The sequence below is a fragment of the Phyllobates terribilis genome, unplaced genomic scaffold (genome assembly GCF_046119375.1).
Source record: "Phyllobates terribilis strain yellow unplaced genomic scaffold, ASM4611937v1 Scaffold_7__3_contigs__length_470593459, whole genome shotgun sequence".
Classification (NCBI taxonomy): domain Eukaryota; kingdom Metazoa; phylum Chordata; class Amphibia; order Anura; family Dendrobatidae; genus Phyllobates; species Phyllobates terribilis.
This window is the reverse complement of record NW_027362767.1, coordinates 172031916-172055817: the sequence shown is the minus strand read 5'-3', so window position 1 is coordinate 172055817 and position 23902 is coordinate 172031916. Positions and strand designations below refer to the sequence as shown.

Here is a 23902-nt window from a genome sequence, read left to right as displayed (position 1 = left end):
CTAGATGCCGGGGCTAACCATACAACAACCCTTGTGGAGAAAATGTAGTGCTACATGCCGGGGCTAACCATACAGCAGCCTCTATGGAGGAAATGTAGTGCTACATGCCAAGGCTATCCATACAGCAGCCTCTATGGAGGAAATGTAGCGCTACATGCCGGGGCTAACTATACAGCAGCCTCTATGGAGGAAATGTAGTGCTACATGCCGGGACTAACCATACAGCAGCCTCTATGGAGGAAATGTAGTGCTAGATGCCGGGGCTAAGCATACAACAACCCTTGTGGAGAAAATGTAGTGCTACATGCCGGGGCTAACCATACAGCAGCCTCTATGGAGGAAATGTAGTGCTACATGCCGAGGCTAACCATACAGCAGCCTCTGCAGAGAAAAAGTAGTGCTAGATGCCGAGGCTAACCATATAGCAACCTTTGCAGAGGAAATGTAATGCTACATGCTGGGGTTAACTATCCAGCAGCCTCTGCAGAGGAAATGTAGTGCTAGATGCCGGGGATAACTATACAGCAGCCTCTGCAGAGGAAATGTAGTGCTAGATGCCGGGACTAACCATAGAGCAGCCTCTGTGGAAGAAATGTAGTGCTAGATGCCGGGGCTAAGCATACAACAACCCTTGTGGAGAAAATGTAGTACTACATGCCGGGGCTAACCATACATCAGCCTCTATGGAGGAAATGTAGTGCTACATGCCGGGGCTAACTATACAGCAGCCTCTGCGGAGAAAAAGTAGTGCTAGATGCCGAGGCTAACCATATAGCAGCCTCTATGGAGGAAATGTAGTGCTAGATGCCGGGGCTAACCATACAGCAGCCTCTATGGAGGAAATGTAGTGCTACATGCCGGGGCTAACCATACAGCAGCCTCTGCAGAGAAAAAGTAGTGCTAGATGCCGAGGCTAACCATATAGCAGCCTTTGCAGAGGAAATGTAGTGCTACATGCTGGGGTTAACTATCCAGCAGCCTCTGCAGAGGAAATGTAGTGCTAGATGCCGGGGATAACTATACAGCAGCCTCTGCAGAGGAAATGTAGTGCTAGATGCCGGGGCTAACCATAGAGCAGCCTCTGTGGAAGAAATGTAGTGCTAGATGCCGGGGCTAAGCATACAACAACCCTTGAGGAGAAAATGTAGTACTACATGCCGGGGCTAACCATACATCAGCCTCTATGGAGGAAATGTAGTGCTACATGCCGGGGCTAACTATACAGCAGCCTCTGCGGAGAAAAAGTAGTGCTAGATGCCGAGGCTAACCATATAGCAGCCTCTATGGAGGAAATGTAGTGCTAGATGCCGGGGCTAACCATACAGCAGCCTCTATGGAGGAAATGTAGTGCTACATGCCGGGGCTAACCATACAGCAGCCTCTGCAGAGAAAAAGTAGTGCTAGATGCCGGGGCTAACCATACAGCAGCCTCTATGGAGGAAATGTAGTGCTACATGCCGGGGCTAACCATACAGCAGCCTCTGCAGAGAAAAAGTAGTGCTAGATGCCGGGGCTAACCATACAACAGCCTCTATGGAGGAAATGTAGTGCTACATGCCGGGGCTAACCATACAGCAGCCTCTGCAGAGAAAAAGTAGTGCTAGATGCCGAGGCTAGCCATCCAGCAGCCTTTGCAGAGGACAGTAGTGCTAGATGCCGGGGTTAACTATACTGCAGCCTCTGCGGAGGAAATGTAGTGCTAGGTGCCGGGGCTAACTATACAGCAGCCTCTGCGGAGGAAATGTAGTGCTAGATGCCGGGGCTATCCATACAGCAGCCTATGCGGAGGAAATGTAGTGCTAGATGACGGGGCTAACCATACAGGAGCCTCTACGGAGGAAATGTAGTGCTACATGCCAGTCTTTCAAATTCATAGCTGTTGAACTGACTTTGTCTGCCACCACTCTAGTTGATTGACCGGTCTGTTCCATTTGTGTGCATAAGAAGAGACTTGTCAATTACCTGGATCAGGGAGAGGAGAAGCCGGCTGGAGGCAGCTCCTTACTAATCTAGGCTCTCTCTATGATCCCCGGTTGGCTCCGGCATTTCAGCTAAAAACATACCTGGCTGCAATCCTACAGTCAGCGGCGGTTCATGCTGCCGGTGATTAGCGCAGCATGAATCCATTGACAGATTCCCTTTAATTAAAGAAAAAGACTGTGCTTGCTTGGTATCGCTGTAATTATACTGACCGGGAGGATCATGTAACCAGGTTACTTTTACTGTATAATCAACTACATAGAAACTAAACCCAAAAAGCCGTGGCAGATTTGAGTTCTTTTTTCACATTTCACAGCACTTGGTTTTAATAATCTGTGGCATATGTGGACAATGTGGATCCAAACTGTTCTATCATAAAGAAGCAAAATATCACATGGCTCAAGGAGAATATTACCCTTTTGATTCCTCTCTCGGGAGATTGTCTGACTAGTAAATTTGCGGCATACACTTCATGTAAAGCCTTGGCCAAAAAATACACAGCGTTGTAAATTGTATATGTAAAGATACTGGACAATGTGTTTTCTTTTTTCAAAAATTCCACCCATACACTATTTGCCTCGGGTTTGTCTGTGTTGTCAAGGTGCCAAAAACCAAAGTGGGTGATGTAAAATCTTTGAATAAAATGATTATCCGGCATCTTTTGTAATGAACAATTTAACAAAAACTCACGAAGACCATCGATGTCCTTAATGTGAATCGATATCTTCAGGGAACCATTGACATTAAATAGCAACATTTTGTCATGGAGATCGGTATTTAATATGGTTAGACTGATGGGGAGTATCCACATTTTACTGGGCAGCCTGTTTTGCAGCATTGACATGATAACTTCAGAGGTTACATATAGGATTACAACATTCGATGACGATGTCAACAACACTTTGATGAGTTTGCCAACATTTTTGACTACGGATATAGCAGCCAAAAACTCCACACATATTCCTTTACTTTCCAATAGCTGCTTCAGTTCACCAGTAGCTTTTATGTTGCTGTCATCATCCGTGGATATGATTCCAACAAATGTCCATTTGAAGTGCAGCAGAAGTTGTAGGATCACCTGGAACTGATGATACTCATTCGAAATAGTTCGATAAACTGATGGAAACTGTATCCTATCATTAAATATTGGATCCGTTGCACCGTAGCTGATCTACAAAAGAATGCCATAGTTAACGCTACGTACTGAATGCAAATGTCACTCAAAATTGCAGGACAAATATAGTTTGTTGCTTTTATTTAGTCATCAGCATTCAACACTCCAGAAATAAAAGATTGCCCAACGTTTCTGTCCATATCGGACTTTAATCATGACCAGATAGAAAGGGGCAGGAACATAAAGGCAGAATTCTGCATAAGCACTGATCATGTTTCTGTTCCTTTCTTACTGGTTGTCACGTTACTGGCGATACTGGACTGGAGGTCAGTGGCCGGAGCAGATGTGTACAGGTGACCTGACCGTGGGAAGACTTCAGGAGATGCAGTATATGGCGGTGGTAGTTCACTATGTCAGCAGATGCAGGGGCCCGCCTGAGCAAGGGCCGGCCGGGATCACACACGAGCACCAGGTTCGTTTAGGCAATAGAAGTTCGAGGTAGGAACAGCAGAGTTTTCACAAGAAGCAGGACAGCGCCAGCAGAACACCCTCCAAATTAGGAGCTCAGATAATGCTCAGTTAGACTGAGCACCACAAAATACTCAGCAACAGGAAGCTGCACAGGGCCAGGTATATATTGCAGGTCCAATCAATCTCAATCAGGGCGGCAACAATCAGCAGGGCAGGTGATGATCTCTATCCCAGACGAAGTTAATATGGTTTCAGGCAGGAGTTAAACAAGTCCCGAATAGCTCCACAGCAAAGGAACAGACTAGCAAGCAATGGGCCACAGGGTCAAATCCTAACACCGGTCATGCTCAACGTCTGATGTGGACCAAAACGTTGGCCATTCTTTCATTTTTGGAGAGATAAATGCTGATGATTCAATAGAAGCAACAATCTTTATTTTACCTGTAATTTGGAGTGGGAAATTTCCTTTGGAAGATTGTGTAGGGTTAGCGTTACCACAGTAGCATCTATAGTGGCGTCTTCCAAGAGGAAGCCGCAAGAAGAATGAACCGGTAACTTTTTTTTAACCACTTCAGGGCTTTGAAAGCCGTGAAGTAGTTAAAAGAAGTAAGACAAGACAGAACATAGGCACAGTGAAATGTTTTGACATTGATGTGCATATGTTCTTTCTTTGTGACATTTTATTAGCTCTCTCAGGCAGGTCACAGGCAGAATCCCCCTTTAAAAAACATTATGGCCAAAAAAATAATGGCATTGCTTCATTATTCTTGTTTCTCCAGTTTTCTGGAGTATTTTTTAGTGGCTTTAATATTTGCATCTTTTTAAGTTGTATTTATTTCTAGTTTAAGTCATGCTCAACATGTTACCTCAACAACTTTGCTTATCTAGATATTTTAGACATTAGTAAACTCTGACTTTTACCAAATGTTACATTTTTTGGCATCTCTCTCTTATCACTGCCTGGAGTAAGCTTTGGTGCGAAGTTTAATATTTGGATCATGTTTGGAAAAATGTGCAGCTTTTGTGAAAATATTGTGAACTGTGTTGCTAAAAATTGAAAAAATGATAAAACGATTAAAGTAAAAAATAAAAAGCATTTCTGATTGTGGACCAAATTTTTGAACCGAGTGCACCATTTTGAAGAATTTGGCATGAAAAACGTCAGTGATTACCACAAGACAAAAAAGAAAAATGACTTCAATAAATTGCAAATGATGAATTGGGACAATTGGGACAGTTTTTTTGTATTTTACTGGTTTAAAAAATGCTGAACTGTAAAAATAAACTTGTGTAACTTTGTACTCCGTCCTATCACTTTTTTATTTTTCTGTCTATGGAACTTTTCCAAGTTTGTTTTTTTTGCGTTGGGTGCTTTTTTTATGGTACTATTGTTGGAGGGAGGTATTTGAACTTTTGGAGGGAGGTTCGTACGCAATTTACCATATGAGTTAATTAAATTAATATTTTTGTAGACTGTTTTTTTTTTATAGATGTGGTAATACCAGGATTGGCCAAGGGGGTGGTTCTGGGCAATCTTTTGTCTTACTGCAGACACAGCAGAGAGGACATCCTCTATAATAGCCAAACGTCTTACAGCTGCATTGAACAATGAGAAGGAGGAAGGAAATATGACTGAGCTCTGCTCAAAGATTTTTTTCTCAATTGTAATTGCAATTTGAGACTAAATTGAATTTATGTTTTCTATTTTTGTGTATTTTTTACTGTTCCTTTAAGTCCAAACCCAAAGTCCCACCAATAAATCAAAGTTTAAATTAATTTTGCGAGATTTAGGTTTGACCTTAAACGTCAGTTCTGCAAGGGTCAGAACGACTGATTGGAGGGGCCTTAAATTTATGCCAACCTCTTCATTGTTTGGCTTGGATTTCTTAGTGGATAAGTCTTGTATAGGAACTCAAAGGCGTGACAGAAAAGGTCTACCTGCCATTGCATATGCACCTGAAGTTTGAGTATTTGGGCTTCTAACTTGTAGTATGGGACTTTAGATACTATACTTACCAGGGGGTATCCATACAACTGGGTTATTTGAGCAATTGTATATGTGGATGAAGATAACAAATGGCCAATAAATGCTGCTACTCTTGACATTTTTTCCCAGGAGTAGTTTGGAATAAGACCTTGGCTTCCAGACATTTTATCAGAGTCGGGAGCCACTCAGTCAGCACTCACCACATGTCCCAGGGACTGTACCTTTGGTTTCAGTAGATGGCATTTTGAAGGCTTCACCTTTAGACCAAAGCCTGCCAAGGCGTCAAACACTTCTGCCAGGTGCTTCAGATGATCATCGTACGTTTTGGAATACAACATCTTCCGCCATTTTTGGGTCGGAACCGCTGAAAACGCGCGAAGTCCAAAGCCCCGCCCCACGCACTGACGCAGCGCCAGGTCCTGGAAGGAGCCACAGCACGCGCTGACGTCAGACGCGTGCGACGCCAGGTCCTACAAGGAGACCATCGCCTGCGGAACTGCAGCCTACAGAGGAAAGGAGAAGGAAGGTAGGCCACGGTTCACTAGGGAGGAGGAAGACGCCGGACATGGAGGGAACTTCCACCGCCAGCGCGGCCGCTGCCGCAGTGATGCCATTCACAATGCCCTATATCCCAGGAGCGGTGTGGCTGCCCCAGTACTCAGGGGAGTCGCACACCCTGAGTGATTTCAAAGAGAGACTAAATAGCCTGTTCAAAGTATACCCCCTGTCCGAGGAGCAGAAAGTGAGCATCCTGATAGGCCAGTTGATCGGCGCAGCCCAAAGAGAAGTGAAATCCTGGTCAGTCAGAGAGAAGGGGACTGTAAAGGAGATACTGGCCCATCTAAAGGACACTTTCGATACCCGCACCACCGCCGAGATCAAAATGAAATTTTATGGGTGCAAACAATGGTCACAGGACAGTATACGGGACTATGCTTTGAACTTACAGGAGGAGCTGAGAGCCTTTAGGCAGGTGGACCCTGACAGTGTACGTGATGAAAATAGACTGTTAACAGAGCAGTTTACTGAAGGTCTACTGTCTGGCGCCCACAGAACCCAGTTGCGCATAATGGCCCTGCAGAACCCGGACTTAGACTTTGCCCAATTTAAGGACAGAGCCATCCCGGTGCTCCGAGAACCAGCACCAGGTGGCGCCACAGCTCACAGGCGCCCAGCTATCACTTACCACCAGGAGGTGGCCCCCTCGTCTGCAGAGCCTGTAGGAGCTGAGGCACAGGCTCTGGACAATGCCCCGTCTGCAGACCTACACAATCAGGTCCAAGAACTAACTAAAAGTGTAGCCGCGCTAACCAGAACTGTACAGTGTTTGCAGATTTCTCCCCAAGGAAAGATCCAGCTTGCTTCCAGCCCGGAGGACGTCCCGTGGCGCCAACAGAAGAGGATTTCACCATCGAGAGAGAGGAACAGCGACCGCTACGACCAGGACGGACAACCCATCTGCCGCCGCTACAACCAGCCAGGACATTATGCAAGGTACTGTCATTTAAACGGGCAAAACCTGGGGCAGAGGGCCAACCCCCAGGCATAAGACCACCAAGCCCACCAAGCTGGCGAGACAAATATGTGGGAGGACGACCGGTCCTACCTGTCATGCTGGACGGCTTTCCAATGAGCGCGTTGCTGGACACTGGATCCCAGGTGACCACCATCCCCTACATTCTTTTCAAACGGTACTGGAATGACTCTGATATTACCCGCCGTCCAGATGAACATTTGAGCATTTATGCCAGCAATGGTCAACCCGTGCCTCAGGTGGGGTTCAAGGAAGTGACCATAAAAGTTGGCAAAGTCGAACTGCCAGCACAAGGACTGATTATTGTCGACATTGATCGCCGAGAAAGTCATCCTATGATAACTTTAGGCACTAATGTTATTGAAAATTGTCTTGCAGAGATAATTGTCTTATTGCAGCAGGTTGCGGAAACCGCCAGTTCAAGCCAGCAATGGGTTCTACAAAGGGAGATCAGAACCCTGATGAAAAGGCAACAGGTAGAACTATCTGGTGGTGAAATTGGTAATGTGAGGATGAGTGACCCATTCCCTATCGCCATGCCCCCAAAAAGTGAAATGATGATTTGGTGCCGGGCAGCTATAGGCCTAAGGGGTAGAGATTACCAAGCCATGGTGGAACCCGTCTACTCAGACAGTAGGCCCACCATTTTGACAGCCCGGGGGGTGGTTGATGTCCGCCATGGGAGGGTACCCGTCCGCATCCTGAATATTGGGGAAAGAGAGGTACATTTACCCCGCTATGCCACCCTAGCCAAACTGTTCACTGTCAACCAAGACTCTGTAAAAGCAGTGGAACCCTTGCCTCCATCTCAACCAGAGGAGGATAACGGCTCCAAGAAACAAATGGAGGACTGGTGTCAGAGGCTGCATGTAGGTATTGACTCCACTCCCCCACCCCAAAAACAGGGAGTCTACCGGGTGGTTCAGGAGTATGAAAGAGTCTTTAGTAAACACCCTCTTGACTTTGGGCGAGTAAAGGGGGTAGAACACCATATCCCCACGGGAGACCATCCACACATCAAGGAAAGGTACCGGCCTGTTCCCCCTGCACACTACCAAAATGCCAAGGGAATGTTACGAGAAATGAAGGAGGCTGGGGTAATAAGAGACAGCTGTAGCCCCTAGGTGGCTCCACTAGTTATTGTAAAGAAGAAAGATGGCACCATGAGAATGTGTGTAGATTACAGGAAGGTCAACCGCATAACACACAAAGATGCGTACCCGTTACCTAGAATAGAAGAGTCCTTAGATGCATTAAAAACTGCTAACTTCTTTTCCACTTTGGACATTACTAGTGGGTACTGGCAGGTTCCTGTAGCAGAGGCAGACAAGGAGAAGACTGCATTCACCACCCCAATGGGCCTCAGCGAATTTAACTGTATGCCGTTTGGACTCTGCAATGCCCCAGGGACCTTCCAGCGGCTGATGGAGTGCTGTTTAGGACATCGGAATTTCGAGACGGTCCTGCTATACCTGGACGATGTCATCTTGTATTCCAAAACGTACGATGATCATCTGAAGCACCTGGCAGAAGTGTTTGACGCCTTGGCAGGCTTTGGTCTAAAGGTGAAGCCTTCAAAATGCCATCTACTGAAACCAAAGGTACAGTCCCTGGGACATGTGGTGAGTGCTGACTGAGTGGCTCCCGACTCTGATAAAATTACAGTGATTAAGGACTGGCCGAGACCCTCCAGCATAAAGGAAGTGCGGCAGTTCCTCGGGTTGGTAGGCTACTACCGAAGATTCATCCCCAGTTTCACAAAAATGGCAGCTCCAATGCAGGACCTCCTGATAGGCCAGTCCAGGAAGACCAAAAACCAGAAACCGCCCTTCAGATGGGACAAGCTGGAGGATGAGTCTTTCCGCCAGCTGAAGATGGCCCTCACGGGGGATGAAATCCTGGCGTACCCTGATTACGGCCAGCCTTTTATTCTCCACACGGATGCAAGCAACATTGGGCTAGGGGCGGTGCTGTCCCAGATCCAACAGGGCAGAGAGCGGGTAATCGCTTATGCCAGCTGGAAGCTCCGGCCCACAGAAAGGAACCCTGAAAATTACAGCTCCTTTAAGCTAGAGTTCCTGGCAGTGGTGTGGGCAGTTACAGAACGCTTTAAACATTACCTTGCCTCTTCCAAGTTCACCGTGTACACGGACAACAACCCGTTGACACACCTGGACACTGCAAAACTTGGTGACCTGGAGCAGAGATGGATGGCCCGCCTATCCAACTATGAATTCACCATTAAGTACCGGGCTGGGCGCAAGAATGCCAGCGCAGACGTGCTGTCCAGAATGCCCCACTTGCCGGACGGGGGGGGGATCCGGAAGAGCTGGAAGATATAGAGATCCCCGCTTTCCACCGTCATGGGATCACTCAGTGCTCCCACTGCGTGAAGGACAAACACTCTGCTGCCAAAGAATCCACGTTTAATCCCTTGCCCCATCACGGTTGGGCAGAGACGCAAGACAGTGACCCGGCCATCCGCCTGGTGAAGGAGTTACTGACACAGGCTGATGCCCGCCTTGATCCAGATGCTCCGGAGGAAGCCAAACAGCTGTGGAAGGAAAAGAGCAAGCTGTTCATGTATGGAGGGAAGCTGTGTCGGAGAAATGTTAATTCCCGGACACACAAGCTGGTCTGGCAGGTGGTGGTCCCAAGACGGGACGCGGCTATGGTCTTGGAAGTGTACCACGATGGAGCAGGACACTTCGGATGGAAAAAACTGAAGGTCCTGCTGCGTGAACGGTTCTATTGGGTTGGCATGAGAGGAGCCATTGAGAGGTGGTGTTGGGACTGCGGCCCATGCAACCTGAGGAGAAAAGACCGTACCAGCCAGAGGGCTCCCCTGCAGCCCATCATCACCTAGCAGCCACTTGAACTGGTAGCCCTGGACCATGTGAAGCTATCTCCAAGCAGGTCAGGCTACGTCTAGGCCCTCATCATTGTAGACCACTACTCCAGGTTCCTGGTGGTAGTGCCGGTCAAGGACCAAATGGCTCAGACGGCTGCCAAAGCGTTCCAGCAGCATTTCTGCCGTCCACACGGGTACCCGGAACGTGTGCTGACTGATCAAGGTCCAGCCTTCGAAGCGGAGGTCTTTCAGGAATTCTGCAACCTGTATGGCTGCAAGAAGATTAGGACAATGCCCTATCACCCCCAAACCAACGGGTTGTGTGAAAAGATGAACCAGGTAGTGATAGATCTGCTGAAGACGTTGCCCCTGGAAGAACGCAGTCTGTGGCCTGAAAAGTTGCCTGACCTAGTGGACCTGTACAACCATATCCCAGTGAATTCCACCAACTGCACACCAGCGTACCTGATCCGAGCGAGACCTGGTAAGCTGCCCATCGACCTGGATATGGGAGTTCTGACACCAGAGGACGCCTCACCAGATGCGGATTGGGATACTGAGCGGCAACAGCAATACCGTAAGGTACGGGAAAGTGTTGAAAGAAGTCTGTCTCAAGCAAGAGAAAGGCAGGAGAAGACTTATAATCAACATGCACCTGCTGCCCCCTTGTCACCTGGAGAGCAAGTCCTAAAGAGGAAGAGGCGACTCCACAAGTTGGATGACCAGTGGGAGAAAGAACCGTACTACCATCAAGTCACGAAAACCATAAGGTGTACCTTATAAGTAAGGATGGAGGGGAGACGACAGCAACAGTCTCCAGAGACCACGTGAAGAAATGTCCCGAGAAGCAAAAGTGCTGAAGAAGACCAAGATAGCCCTGAACCCGCAGAGGAAAGGGAAGAGATGGTCAGTACAGTACTCTGAGAATTTCCCCGGTCCTGGACACAAATAAATAATGCCATTGTTGTGCCCGTCCTTACATTTCTCCAGCCAACCCCTCAAGAGCCTACAAAGGATTCAGTAGAGTTGGAAGAGCAATTGGACCCGGAGGCAGAAGATTCCTCGACAGCAGACCAGGAGAATCAACCCTTTGCTAGTAGCGAACCTGTCGTGCCCATGGTAAGTCAAAGGACACGTAGGAAGCTGCACAACCTACCAGTAACACCTCAAAATACCTGTAGTGCAGACACTAGTGAGCCCACTACACAAGAGGTAGAAACGAGGGACCCAGAAAGGACACAAACAGGCAGTGTGATGCGTAGGTCCACCAGGAGCACCAGGGGTCAAATACCCGCCCGCTGGAGAATTTAAATGTGATATACTGTATATACCTGTGTATTGCCACTGCTGAAATGTTCAATGTTTGTTGCCTGAGTACTAATTGTGTTATTCTAATTACCTGAGAGGGTTCATGGACTGGCAGGTTATGGACAATGAATAACCGGAACTGAACCTTGTAAATAGTTGCACCTGTAAAGTGCCCCTTTTTATGCCAGACCACAGAACAAAAACCCGTGGAGGTGGCTGAAGACGTGGTCCAACTCCGGATCATCAATGCCCTGTAGCCACCCCAGGGCCTACGTTGAGGGTTTGGGACGGGTCCCATCAAAGTGCACCTTGTTGGGTGAAAGGACACCTGGTTACAGATGATACTGTGACCTTAAGGACTAAACTGCCTGTAAATAGGTTAATATGTTGATGTTATTGCTTATTACCTGTATGTCTTATAGAATGTGTTTAGTCCCGGAGTACTAAAATTTACTAGGGGGGAGTGTGGCACCCCAGAGGGTCTGGTTGCCACAGTGGTAGCAATACCATGTCTGAGAGCAGGCAGGAGTTTCCTGGTCAGGAGTGCATAACATGCATCACCTCCTGCCCCAGGCCAGGAAGGGGAGGATCCTGCCCTTTATAAACTGGATCTGGGGCGGGGTTAGGGAGTAGTTCCAGAGACAGGGACAGAGCAGCAAAGCAAGGAGCCCTGTAGGCAAGACAGGAGCAGAGAGCCAGGGACGGGAGCGATTAGAGCTCGTCCTGGCTGGAGACACCACGAACCGGACACCGGAGTCCGAGGCTGTGGGGATTATACGCCCAGCAGCAGAAACCAGGGGATTTCAGGTCCTCTGGCCATAGGAAGTCCGGAGGCTCAGCCACACGAAGAGGACTGGTGCCGCCACAGAGGAGCGAGGAATACCAAGGGCCCAAGTCGCCAGCCATACGGGTGAGCACCACACGGTACACTCAGGGACGTGGGCTACCACATGACTACAGCAGGGTAGCCAGAAAGAGTACAGTCAGAACGGCAGGCCTACAACTTCACCTGGCCAGTGGAACTCTTAGTTTGCTCTCAGACCGGCCAGGCCTCCACTGCTAGCCAGTACTCCCAGCGGGACCTTAATAATTGCCATCAGTAAAGGCCCTGAACTGCACTGCCAAGACTCTGAGTCATTACTACTGCTCCCGTGCCCAACCACCACCATAATTAACCTGCGCTGCACTGAAGCTACACTCTTCCTGTGGGGAGTTATACTACACTTGCTGCGCATATCACCAGCTTCAGTGAACTGCTCCGCAGCGGCGGTTCTCCATAACCGCAATCCACAGGTGGCATTGTCGGACTATATAAACCTATACCCATAGACTGCCCCTGGTTTGACCGCCCTGGGTCACAGACCGGGACGCCGCCACGGTGACTACAGCCCCCAGCATTTACAAGGCCCGGCTCCGGGTACCCCCGCACTGCCCAGGGGGCGCATCACAGACACCACCAAAGTGGCATCAATTTCAGTAGAGTAGAAATAGTATAATTAGGACCGACACCTCTTCCACTACAACCAACCCAGCAGAAGGAGACCCAACCAGGAGTGTCAACATTTCCAAAAATTAGGGGCAGACACCACAAAAGAGGCATAAATTTTGCTAGAGTAGAAATAGTATAATTAGGACCGACACCTCTTCCACTACAGCCAACCCAGCAGATGGAGACCCAATCAGGAGTCTTCACATTTCCAAACATTATTGTTAACATCTGCAGCAGCAGCAACAGCAGGCATGAAAAAGATATCACATACTGCAATTACGCGAGATCAATGCAGCACACTAAAAACGACAACATCGCCTAGTCTGTACAATCTGCGATTGGGGTGCAAAACTCCTTGGAGATCAATGAGTTGTTCATCTTGATGAAAGTTAGGTGGTTAACACTTTCAGGGGACAGCCGGCTGCGCTTAACTGTCAGGACACCACCAGCAGTGCAGAAGACACATTCTGAGAGAACACTGGCTACAGGGCATGATAAATCCTACAGGGCATGACAAGCGAGCTCAGGCAACTCTTTCATTTTTGAAGACCAAAATGTAAAAGGGTCCAAACCCTCCCAAATAGTATGGATATTGAGCTCTAGATACTCCTGCACCATCCTCTCCAGTCATTCACCAAGTGTCAGAATTGTACTCTTGTGCTGGTGTACGAGCTGGTCTACAAAATGTGTGAAAGGACTCACAGAAATTGCTTCTGCCACTTACACTGCTGTTGCTGCTGCTAATGTTTTGGCATTGACGAATTGATGTTCCGGAGGTTGGAAGTCTAGAGCTGCGATGCACACTGTGTGCCTCACTGCTTTCTTGGGGAAAACCTCTCTTAAGATTGTGTAAAAGCGTGTTTCGATACTCTAGCATTCGCTGGTCCCTTTCCAGGGTGGGAAGCATCTGGCAAAATTTACTCTTATAACGTGGATCTAATAAAGTGGAAACCCAGTAGTCAGCACTATTTCAAATCATAACTATATGGGGATCCTGTTGCAGATAGTGCAGCAAGTAGGCGCTCATATGTTGGGCTCCTCCATGAGGTCCATGCCCATGGTGTGTTGGTGGCTGGGTAACACTAATGCTTGTTTCCTCCATCCCCTCCCACCAACCATGAACAACGGAGAGGGAATGATTATCCTCTTCATCTGACTGTTGCTCGCCCATCACCTCTTCCTCCTCCATTTGTTCCTTGGCTCTTGCACCTTCACTAACAGTTTGTCTAGCATCACCAGCCCCCCTCGATCTCTGTAATCCACCATACCTTGGCACCCGCCTGTGTGACGACAATCTGGAACTTTGAGACATTGTTATCCCTTCCGCATCCTCCTCTGCTTCCTCCTCTTCTTCTGGGACCACCACCTCCTCCCGCAGGCTATTCAAAGTCTGCTCCAGCATATAGATGACCGGAATCGTGATGATGATGACCTCATTGTCAGCACTAAATATCTTAATAGATATACAACCCCTGGCAAAAATTATGGAATCACCGGGCTCGGAGGATGTTCAGTTGTTTAATGTTGTTGAAAAAAAGCAGATCACAGACATGGCACAAAACTAAAGTCATTTCAAATGGCAACTTTAGGGCTTTAAGAAACACTAAAAGAAATCAAGATTAAAAATGTGGTACTCAGTAAGGGTAATTTTTTTCAGACCAAGCAGAGGGAAAAAAATATGGAATCACTCAATTCTGAGGGAAAAATTATTATATGTCATCCATGAATTAAATCTTAGAAGGGTGTGGATGTATTTATTAGCTGAATTGTCATTGCTGCTTCAACTTGGGGAAACAAATATGTATTCAGTGCATTGTGGAATCTGTGTACTACCTTGTGTCACATACCCATGTTCAGATGAAGCAGCAGGAGAATTCAATGATGTTTTTCTTTGTTTTTTTTTTGTGGATACATGCATTATTTGTGATCATAGACTTGGAAGCTGTGTGTTATCTAATATCGTACTCAATATTGAAAATGAGTAACAAACAAAAAGGGGCGCAATAGTGCTGTTACCCAATAATAACAATGAAAAATGAAAGAAAATATACTCACTAGTGATGGGCGAGCACTAAAATGCTCGGGTGCTCGATGCTCGGGTCGAGCAAATTGGAATACTCGGGTGCTTGACCCGAGCAACAAGCCCAATGTAAGTCTATGGGAAACTCGAGCATTTTTCAGGCGGCTCCCCCCGGCGGTCTGCGGAGAGCCTAAACATTGCCCAAATCGATGAACAGTGCTCAAGTGACATGGGAACAGCATGGGGATGACCCCTGGAAGCATTTCTTCAATGCTGTGAACAACGCTGTCAGAGGCATTACGCCACTTTTACGGACTCACAATAAAACATACAAAAACGAAACCAAAATGGATTTTCCTGGGAAATATGTTAAGGAACATCCTTTCCAGGGTAATGACTTGTATATAAGGCAAAATAAATAATCAAAACCAAAAATACTCCTCCACACCTTGGGCTATGTTCACACGTAGCGTTTTGATGCGTTTTTGCACTTTTGCATTGCTTTCAACCGTGACAAATGCATTCACCGGGAGATGTCATTTTAACATTTTACAACCTTATCTGGCCATGTGATGTGTGAGACATGATCAGACACATTTCATTTATGAAGGAAGGACTTTTAAAGTCAAAAAGCCTATTTTTATAGGGCCATCAGGTGGCCTTTACTATTCTTAAAGGGCCAGCAGTCGGCCATCACTTTGCTTAGAGAGCCATCATCCGGGTATGCTTTGTTGTTCCCATTACTAAAGAGTGGGTATTATTGCGTATGCAGTGAGTGGCAGGGCAGCCCAAAATTTGAATGCACCCCAATACCCCTTTGAAGAAACTTAAAGGAGGGCCTCCTGAAAACAATGTTCAAATTATTAGGAAGTGGGTCTACCATACTGTTTGCCTATGCAGTGTATGCAAGGACTGCCAAAAATTTGGACCTACTCCAATGCCCCTTGGAAGAGACCTAGAGGAGGGCCTCCTGAAAAAAATATTCCCATTATTAGGAAGTGGGTCTCCCATTGTGTTTTCCCACGCAGTGAATGCAAGGGTTGCCAAAAATTTGGAGGCACTTCAATGCCCCTTGGAAGAGACATGGAGGTCAGAGGGCCTCTTGAAAACAATGTTCCCATTATTAGGAAGTGGGTCTCAAATTGTGTTTACCTACGCAGTGAATGCAAGGGTTGCCAACAATTGGGAGGCACTCCAATGCCCCCTGGAAGAGACGTAAGGGGCCTCATGAAAAAATGTTTCCATTATTAGGAAGTGGGTCTCCCATAGTGTTGGAGTATGCAGTGAATGCAAGGGCAGCCAAAAATTGGGAGGCACTCCAATGCCCCTTGGAAGAGACGTAGAGGGCCTCATGAAAAAAAAGTTCCCATTATTAGGAAGTGGGTCTCCCATTGTGTTTGCCTATGCAGTGAATGCAATGGTTGCCAAAAATTTGGAGGTACTCCAATGCCCCTTGGAAGAGATGAGGAGGTCAGAGGGCTTCCTGAAAACAATGTTCCCATTATTAGGAAGTGGGTCTCCCATTGTGTTTGCCTATGCAGTGAATGCAAGGGTTGCCAAAAAATTGGAGGCACTACAATGCCCCTTGGAAGAGACGTGGAGGTGAGAGGGCCTCCTGAAAGCAATGTTCCCATTATTAGGAAGTGAGTTTCCCATAGTGTTGGCCTCTGCAGTGAATGCAGTGCCTGCCAAAAATTGGGAGGCACTCCAATGCCCCTTGGAAGAGACGTAGAGGGCCTCATGAAAAAATGTTACCATTATTAGGAAGTGGGTCTCCCATAGTGTTGGCCTGTGCAGTGAATGCAAGGGCTACCAAAAATTGGGAGGCACTCCAATGCACCTTGGAAAAAATGTGGAGGAGGGCCTCATAAAAAAATGTTCCCATTAGAAAGGACCGGGTCTCCTATACTTGTAATGCCCATGCACTAAGTGTACGGGCTGACAAACATTTACCCCTGGGGGTATACATGAACATACTGTATAAAAAATTTTTTTACGGGCATCATAAACACCCTTTAAAAAAATGATGTGGGTGTTGCATCACAGACCACAGTCACCTTGGTAATATGGCGGTGGAGGATGAGGCTAAAAAGGAGAACAAGAGCAAATAGCCAAAATCAGGAAGTGTATACCCATGTGTGGGTGTGAAAAGGTGCATGGGAATACACCTCTCAAAAAAGACATTGGATTTGAGTTCATGTTACACTGCTATCATTCGGTGGTGTTGAGAAGTCTGGCCCACTCCAGCTCTTGTTCATTTTTATAAGAGTCAGCCTGTCAGCATTTTCAGTTGACAGGCAGATGTGCTTATCAGTTATAATTCCACCAACCAGCGACACTAAAAACCCGCTCTGATAAAATGCTAGCGGCAGGGCTGGCCAGGACCTCCAAGGCATAGAGAGACAGTTCATTCCAAGTTTCCAGCTTGGATACCCAATAATTATACGGCACAGAGGAATCATGGAGGACGTTGGTACGTTCGACATTGTAATCCCTCAGCATCTTCCCAAACTTTGCACTTCTTGTGAGAGTATCCTGCGCCTCAGTGCCTGTGTGATGGGAGGGTCTGAGAAAACTGTCCCAGAACTTTGACAGTATTCCCCTGCTTCTGCTGGATTGGAGTTGTGTCTTTCTCGGCTGTACTCCTTGGTTGTCCAACAAACTGTGACCTCTGCCACCAGCATTTTCAGATGAGAATTTTTTTTAATAGTTCCGCAACAAGGGCCTTCTGGTACTGCCCCATTTTTGTAGACCTGTCCGCCTCAGGAATAAGAGATAGAAAGTTATCCTTATAGCATGGGTCTAGAAGTGTCACCAACCAGTAATGACTGTCACCCCATATTTTGAGAACGCGAGAGTCATGGGAAAGGCAGCGTAAACTCAGCCATGCGTGCCAGACTGATAACAGGCAAGACTTCCGTGTCCTCACCAAGAAGACGACTGACCATGCTCTCCTCTTCCTCCTCCTCCCTGTCCTCAGGCCATCCACGCTGAACAAATGGTATGACAGTTGAGCAGGTAGTACTGTCATATAGTGCATGAAGCTAGCTCCTGTTCTTCCTCCTCCTCCTCTTCCTCATTGTTACCCAATCCAAGTTGGGATGAGATGAGGCCGGGCTGTGTGTAATCACCCTGTTTGGTTCCTTGCTCCATCTCATTGTGCTCCGTCTGCAATGCATCCTCTTTCATTGTGAGCAGAGAGAGTTTCAGAAGACAGTGAAGTGGGATGGTGATGCTAATTATGGCGTCATCACCGTTCACCATCTTGGTGGAGTCCTCAAAGTTTTGGAGGATGGTACAGATGTCTGACATCCATGTCCACTCCTGAGGTCTTATGTGTGGAGTCTGAACTGAATATCGATGGCCTTGTTGATGCTGGTAGTCAACAACTGCCCCCTTCTGCTGAAAAATACTTCCCAATATCTGCAATGTAGAGTTCCAAAGCATGGGGACATCACACACCAGTCGGTGAGCCGAAAGCTGCAAACGCTGCTGAAGCACGGCAAGGGCGGCAGAAGCTGTAGCTGACTTTTTAAAATATGCACACAGCAGATCCGGCAGCTCCGGGTAGGTTTTGAGAAACCGCTGAACCACGACGTTAAGGACATGGGCCAGGCATGGTACATGTGTGAGCTCGCCACGCCTCAGAGCCACCACCAGGTTCTGGCCAATGTCACACACGACCATGCCTGGCTGTAGGTTCAGAGGTGTCAGTCACAAATCTGCCTGCTCTTTCAGAGCTGTCCACAACTCTTCAGCATTGTGCAATTTGTCACCTAAGCATATTAGCTTCAGCACAGCCTATTGCTGCTTGGGTGAGGCAGTGCTGCAGTGCTTTCAGCTTATAACTGATGTGGTAATTTCAGAGATGGAAGCTGATTGGAGGAGGAGGCTGAGGAGGATGAGATGCAGGAGCTGTAGACTGTGGGGGCAACCCTGATTGACCTAGGGCCCGCAATCCTCGGCGTCGGGAGGTTGTGCTCCATCCCAAGGTCCGACTGGGTACAGGCTTCCACTATGTTAACCAAGTGTGCCGTCAGTGAGATGTACCATCTCTACCCTCAAGCACTTGTCCACGTGTCCTTGGTTAGGTGGACATTCCCTGTAGCTGCATTTTTGAGGGCACGGCTAATGTTGTGGGACACTTGCTTGTGTAATGCAGGAACGGCACACTGGGAGAAATAGTTGTAGCTGGGGACCGAGTACCGAGGGACGGCCGCCGCCATCAGGTTGCAGAAAGTTTCCGTCTCCACGAGCCTAATAGGCAACATTTCGAGCACAAGCAGTCTCGAAATGTGGGAATTTAGTAGTGTGGCTTGTTGGGCGATGGCTGCATATTTGCGCTTGCGTTCCAAGGACTGGGGCATGAACAACTGAACGCTGCGCTGGGACAGGGACATGCTTGCTGATGGTGCTAGTTGATAGTGTGCAATGACAGGTGCAGGGCAGGAGGCATCTTTGCATGCACTATGGACAGGGGATTGGCTTGCATGCACAACAGGGGAAGAAGCAGTCACTCATAGACACTGTTGCTGGACCCTGGTGTTCAGCCCACAAAGTCGGTGCTTTGCTGCCATGTGCCTGATCATGCTGGTGGTGGTCAGGCTGGTAGTTTTGCTACCCCTACTGATGTTGGCCTGGCAGGTGGTGCAAATGGCCCTTTTGGGGTTATCGGCAGTGTCTTTAAAAACAACCAGACTCGGGAAGATCTATCAGTTGTACGAGCAACTTCCGTCGTGTTGGTTTTACAGGGAACTGTAGCTCACCTTCTGTCTGCGGCCACCACACTGCTTCTTCCTGCCTGTTGGGGTGCTCTGCCTCCCTCCCCCTGTGTGCTGCTGTCCTCGCTCTGCATGTCCTCCTGCCAGGTTGGGTCAGTTACTATATCATCCACCACCTCATCTTCCACTGGTCCTCCTCCTGACTTTCTGGCAATTGTGTCTCATCATCGTCCACCTCTTGTGACACTTTCCCATCGTTGCCTTCATGTGACCGTGGCTACTCAAATATTTGGGCATCGCTAATTGCGATCTCCTCTTGCCCCGTTTCAAGTGGACCAGGCAAGAGGCCCGAATCTATAAATGGAAAAGTGAACAGCTCTTCGGAGTGTCCAAGTGTGGAATCAGTTGTCTCTGGGAACTCGGCATGGTGGGAGGAAGTAGGATCAGGGTGAGGAATATGCGGTCCAGACTCATGGCTACTGAGACTTGACCGTGTGGAAGACCGGGTGGTGGTGGTGGCTAAGTGACTGGAAGCATTATCCGCTATCCAACCAATAACCTTTTCACACTGCTCTGTGTTCAATAGTGGTATTCTGCGGTCCCCTATTAATTTGAACAGGAAGGTCGAGCAAGAAGATGTGGGAGTTTGTTGTGGCACAATTTCAGCTTTCCCACGGCCTCGGCCTCTGCATGCACCATCATCAACATCATGTCCAGTTCCCAGGCCCTTGCCACGTGCCTTGCCCATTTTAAATAAAGGACAATATCTTCCACGCTCACTACAAACGGCTGAATTTGGAGCGAACTTATATGTGATGCGTGTGACAGACGAACCACAGTTTTAAATAGCTGGCCTGTAGGTAACTGTTTTGAACAGCAAACTGGTGTCAATAACAATGATACACTGAAACAGAATGTTAATGGAGACCAGAAATGGCAGAATTTTCAGCGTAATTATATGTGATCAGTGTGACGGACAAACCACAGTTTTAAATAGCTGGCCTGTAGGAAACTATTTTTAACAGCGCCGACCTTGCGTCAATAAGTTCACTGACACTGAAGCAAAATTTCATTGAAGGCCAGAAATGGCAATATTTTTAGCGCAATTATATGTGATCCGTGTGAAGGACAAACCACAGTTTTAAATACCTAGCCTGTAGGTAACTATTTTTAACAGCGCCGACCTTGTGTCAATAAGTTCGCTGCCACTCTGCAATAAAATTTCAATGGAGGCCAGAAATGGCAATATTTTCAGCGCAATTATATGTGATCTGTGTGACGGATAAAACACAGTTTTAAATAGCTGGATTGCTCTTTGGTTCTCTGGATTGCTTTTTAAGCAAATAATCAGGGTTAAACTAAAATATATATATATATTCCTGGCCCCTGATACTTGGGGCTATTTCTACAAATATCTGTAAAAGCACCAGCAGACAGAACTGGAAAGGATCCTCTTGCTATGTGCACTACAGTCTGCTATATACCCTGCCTGCCTAGCACTGATATCTGTGCAGCTGGATTAGTCCTCAGAAGGACTGTTAGTTGAGATGGATATGTGTATCTAATATAGTCTAGTATACCTACACTAACTAGAAACAAGTAAATCTCTCCCTATCTCACCAGCACCTCTCCCTACACTGTCTGATTCCGAAGTGACGAGCACAGCGGCGCCAGGTCTGATATAGACCTGATGACGCTGTGCGGCCAGCCAATCACTGTAATTCCACAACTAACATGGCTGCGGCATAACAGTGTGTGGCAGACAATCCCTGCATGTTGATAGGGTGCTCTAAAGAGCGCCAAACATACAGGGAGGGGAATCGAGCTCCTACTGAGCAACCCCGGAAATACTCGGCGAGCGCAGAGCATCTCGAGCAGTGAGATGTTCGAGCAAGCTCTGAGCAGTAGCGAGCATGCTCGCTCATCACTAATGCTCACCTTAATGAGTTGGGAAATGCACAACTCATGGAAATGGTATCAAAGGGCTGCAGACAGCACGAATATTCATGGGATATTGATGATATTCTGTGCAAGGATGAAGATGGTGCTGGGAAAGTGCGTCCTCCTCCGTAAAGACAAAATTGTCAAGGGGAAATTGTACAAACTATTTTATTGACATGACACTACAATACTACGCGTTTCGTGGACGTCCCGTCCACTTTCTCAGGTACATAGCTAAATATGTACAATTTCCCCTTGACAAACTTTGTCTTTACAGAGGAGCGCGGTCTTTCACAGCACCATCTTCATCCTCACACGTACTCATACAGTGCGTATTGTTATAGGACTATTGCTCTGAACTAAGATGTATTGAATGTGTTCTCTTTTTTCCACCTGTTGTATAGCAAACAATTAACATATGGTAATTTATGTCTCAGTGCCATTGGATGATGATTTGGTTAAATAGTATCTCCGCAAGATTATTATTTACATTCTTTGACTAAGGGCTTCGGCCACAAACACGTCAGAATGTTTACTGTTTTTTTATTGTATGGATATCCATCTTTTTAAAGACATGAAATGCATATTGCTAAATTTTATCAGCCGCTAGGATTATATTTTTTCTCCAGTTCCTCTTTGCTTCATTCCGGTGATCAACGGATTGGAATCAGGCTACAATCATTTGGAGCAGCTAAACTACAATACACATGGTAAAGCTTTCTTCCTCTTTTTTCTTACTTCATCTTACTTCATCCTAGTAGCCATTTCAAAACTGAGCACAAGGGTGCAACGGTCCTTAATCTGTGCCCACTCCGTAAACGTGATATGCCCCACATCCATACTGCGTTGGCCCAGGCTATATCACATGACATACCGCAGCAGGGCTCATTGCTGCTGACACAGTCGCTACAACATGTGCAGAGTGGAATCCATTTATAGATTTGGGCCTCTCGCCCGGTCCACTTGAAGCTGGGCAAGAGGAAATCACATGTAGCGATGCCCAAATATTTGAACAGGTCACACGAAGGCGACGGTGGGAAAGTGTCACAAGAGGTGGATGATGATGAGACACAATTGCCAGAAAGTCAGGAGGAGGACCAGGGTGCGGAAGTGGAAGACGAGGTGGTGGATGATATAGTAACTGACCCAACCTGGCAGGAGGACGTGCAGAGCGATGACAGCAGCACACAGGGGGAGGGAGGCAGAGCACCCCAACAGGCAGGAAGAAGCAGTGTGGTGGCAGCAGACAGAAGGCAGGCAACCGTTCCCCGTAACACTAACATGATGGAAGTTGCCAGCATAACTGTTAGGTCTTCCCGAGTCTGGTTGTTTTTTTTTGCAACACCTGCCAGGCCAGCATCAGCAAGGGTGGCAAAATGACCAGCCTGACCACCACCAGCATGATCAGGCACATGGCAGCAAAGCACCCGACTTTGTGGGCTGAACACCAGGGTCCAGGAACAGTGTCTGTGGGTGGCAACATTGCTTCCTCCGCTGTTGTGCATGCAAGCCAATCCCCTGTCCATGGTGCATGCGAAGATGCCTCCTGCCCTGCACCTGTTGATGCACACTCTTAAGTAGCAGCATCAGGAAGCATGTACATGTCCTTGTCCCAGAACAGCATTCAGTTGTCTATACCCCAGTCCTTGGAACACAAGCGCAAATATGCAGCCAACGCCTCACAGGCCACACTACTAAATTCTCACATTTCACGACTGCGTACGCTCGAAATGATGCCTTTTAGGCTCGTGGAGACAGAAGCATTCCGCAACCTGATGGCGGCGGCTGTCCCTTGGTACTCGGTCCCCAACCGCCACTATTTCTCCTTGTGTGAGGTCCCCGCATTACACAAGCACGTGTCCCAAAACATTAGCCGTGCCCTCAACAACGCAGTTACTGGGAAAGTCCACCTAACCACAGACACGTGGACAAGTGCTTGTGGGCAGGGATGGTACATCTCGCTGATGGCACACTGGGTTAACATAGTGGAAGCCGGGACCCAGTCGGACCTTGGGATGGAACACATCCTCCCGACGCCATGGATTGCGGGCCCTAGGTCAATCAGGGTTGCTCCCACGATCTACAGCTCCTGCACCTCATCCTCCTCAGCCTCCTCCTACTCTTCAGCCTTCATCTCTGAAATGACCACATCAGTCACAAGCTGGAAGCACTGCAGCACTGCCTCGGCCAAGCAGCAACAAGCTCTGCTGAAGCTAATATGCTTAGGTGACAAACCGCACAATGCTGAAGAGTTGTGGACAGCTCTGAAAGAGCAGGCACATCTGTGGCTCACACCGCTGAACCTACAGCCAGACATGGTCATGTGTGACAATGGCCAGAACCTGGTGGCGGCTCTGAGACGAGGCGAGCTCACACACGTACCATACCTGGCCCATGTGCTTAACCGCGTGGTTCAGCGGTTTCTCAAATCCTACCCGGAGCTGCCGGATCTGTTTGTTAAAGTACGCCGCCTGTGTGCCCATTTT

At 47.7% G+C, this 23902-nt stretch overlaps 1 protein-coding gene across 1 annotated transcript in view; it reads right to left on the bottom strand.

Annotated features, from left to right (window-relative positions):
* The window catches only part of LOC141155453 (vomeronasal type-2 receptor 26-like), a 78531-nt gene that overhangs the window by 13070 nt on the left and 41559 nt on the right, over positions 1-23902 (bottom strand). Inside the window, exons 2-3 of the mRNA XM_073642318.1 lie at positions 4497-4612; positions 2396-3151 (exon numbers count right to left, since the gene is read on the bottom strand). Coding sequence (XP_073498419.1) covers positions 2396-3151; positions 4497-4612 — 872 coding nt within the window. The remainder of the gene's footprint in view (positions 1-2395; positions 3152-4496; positions 4613-23902) is intronic.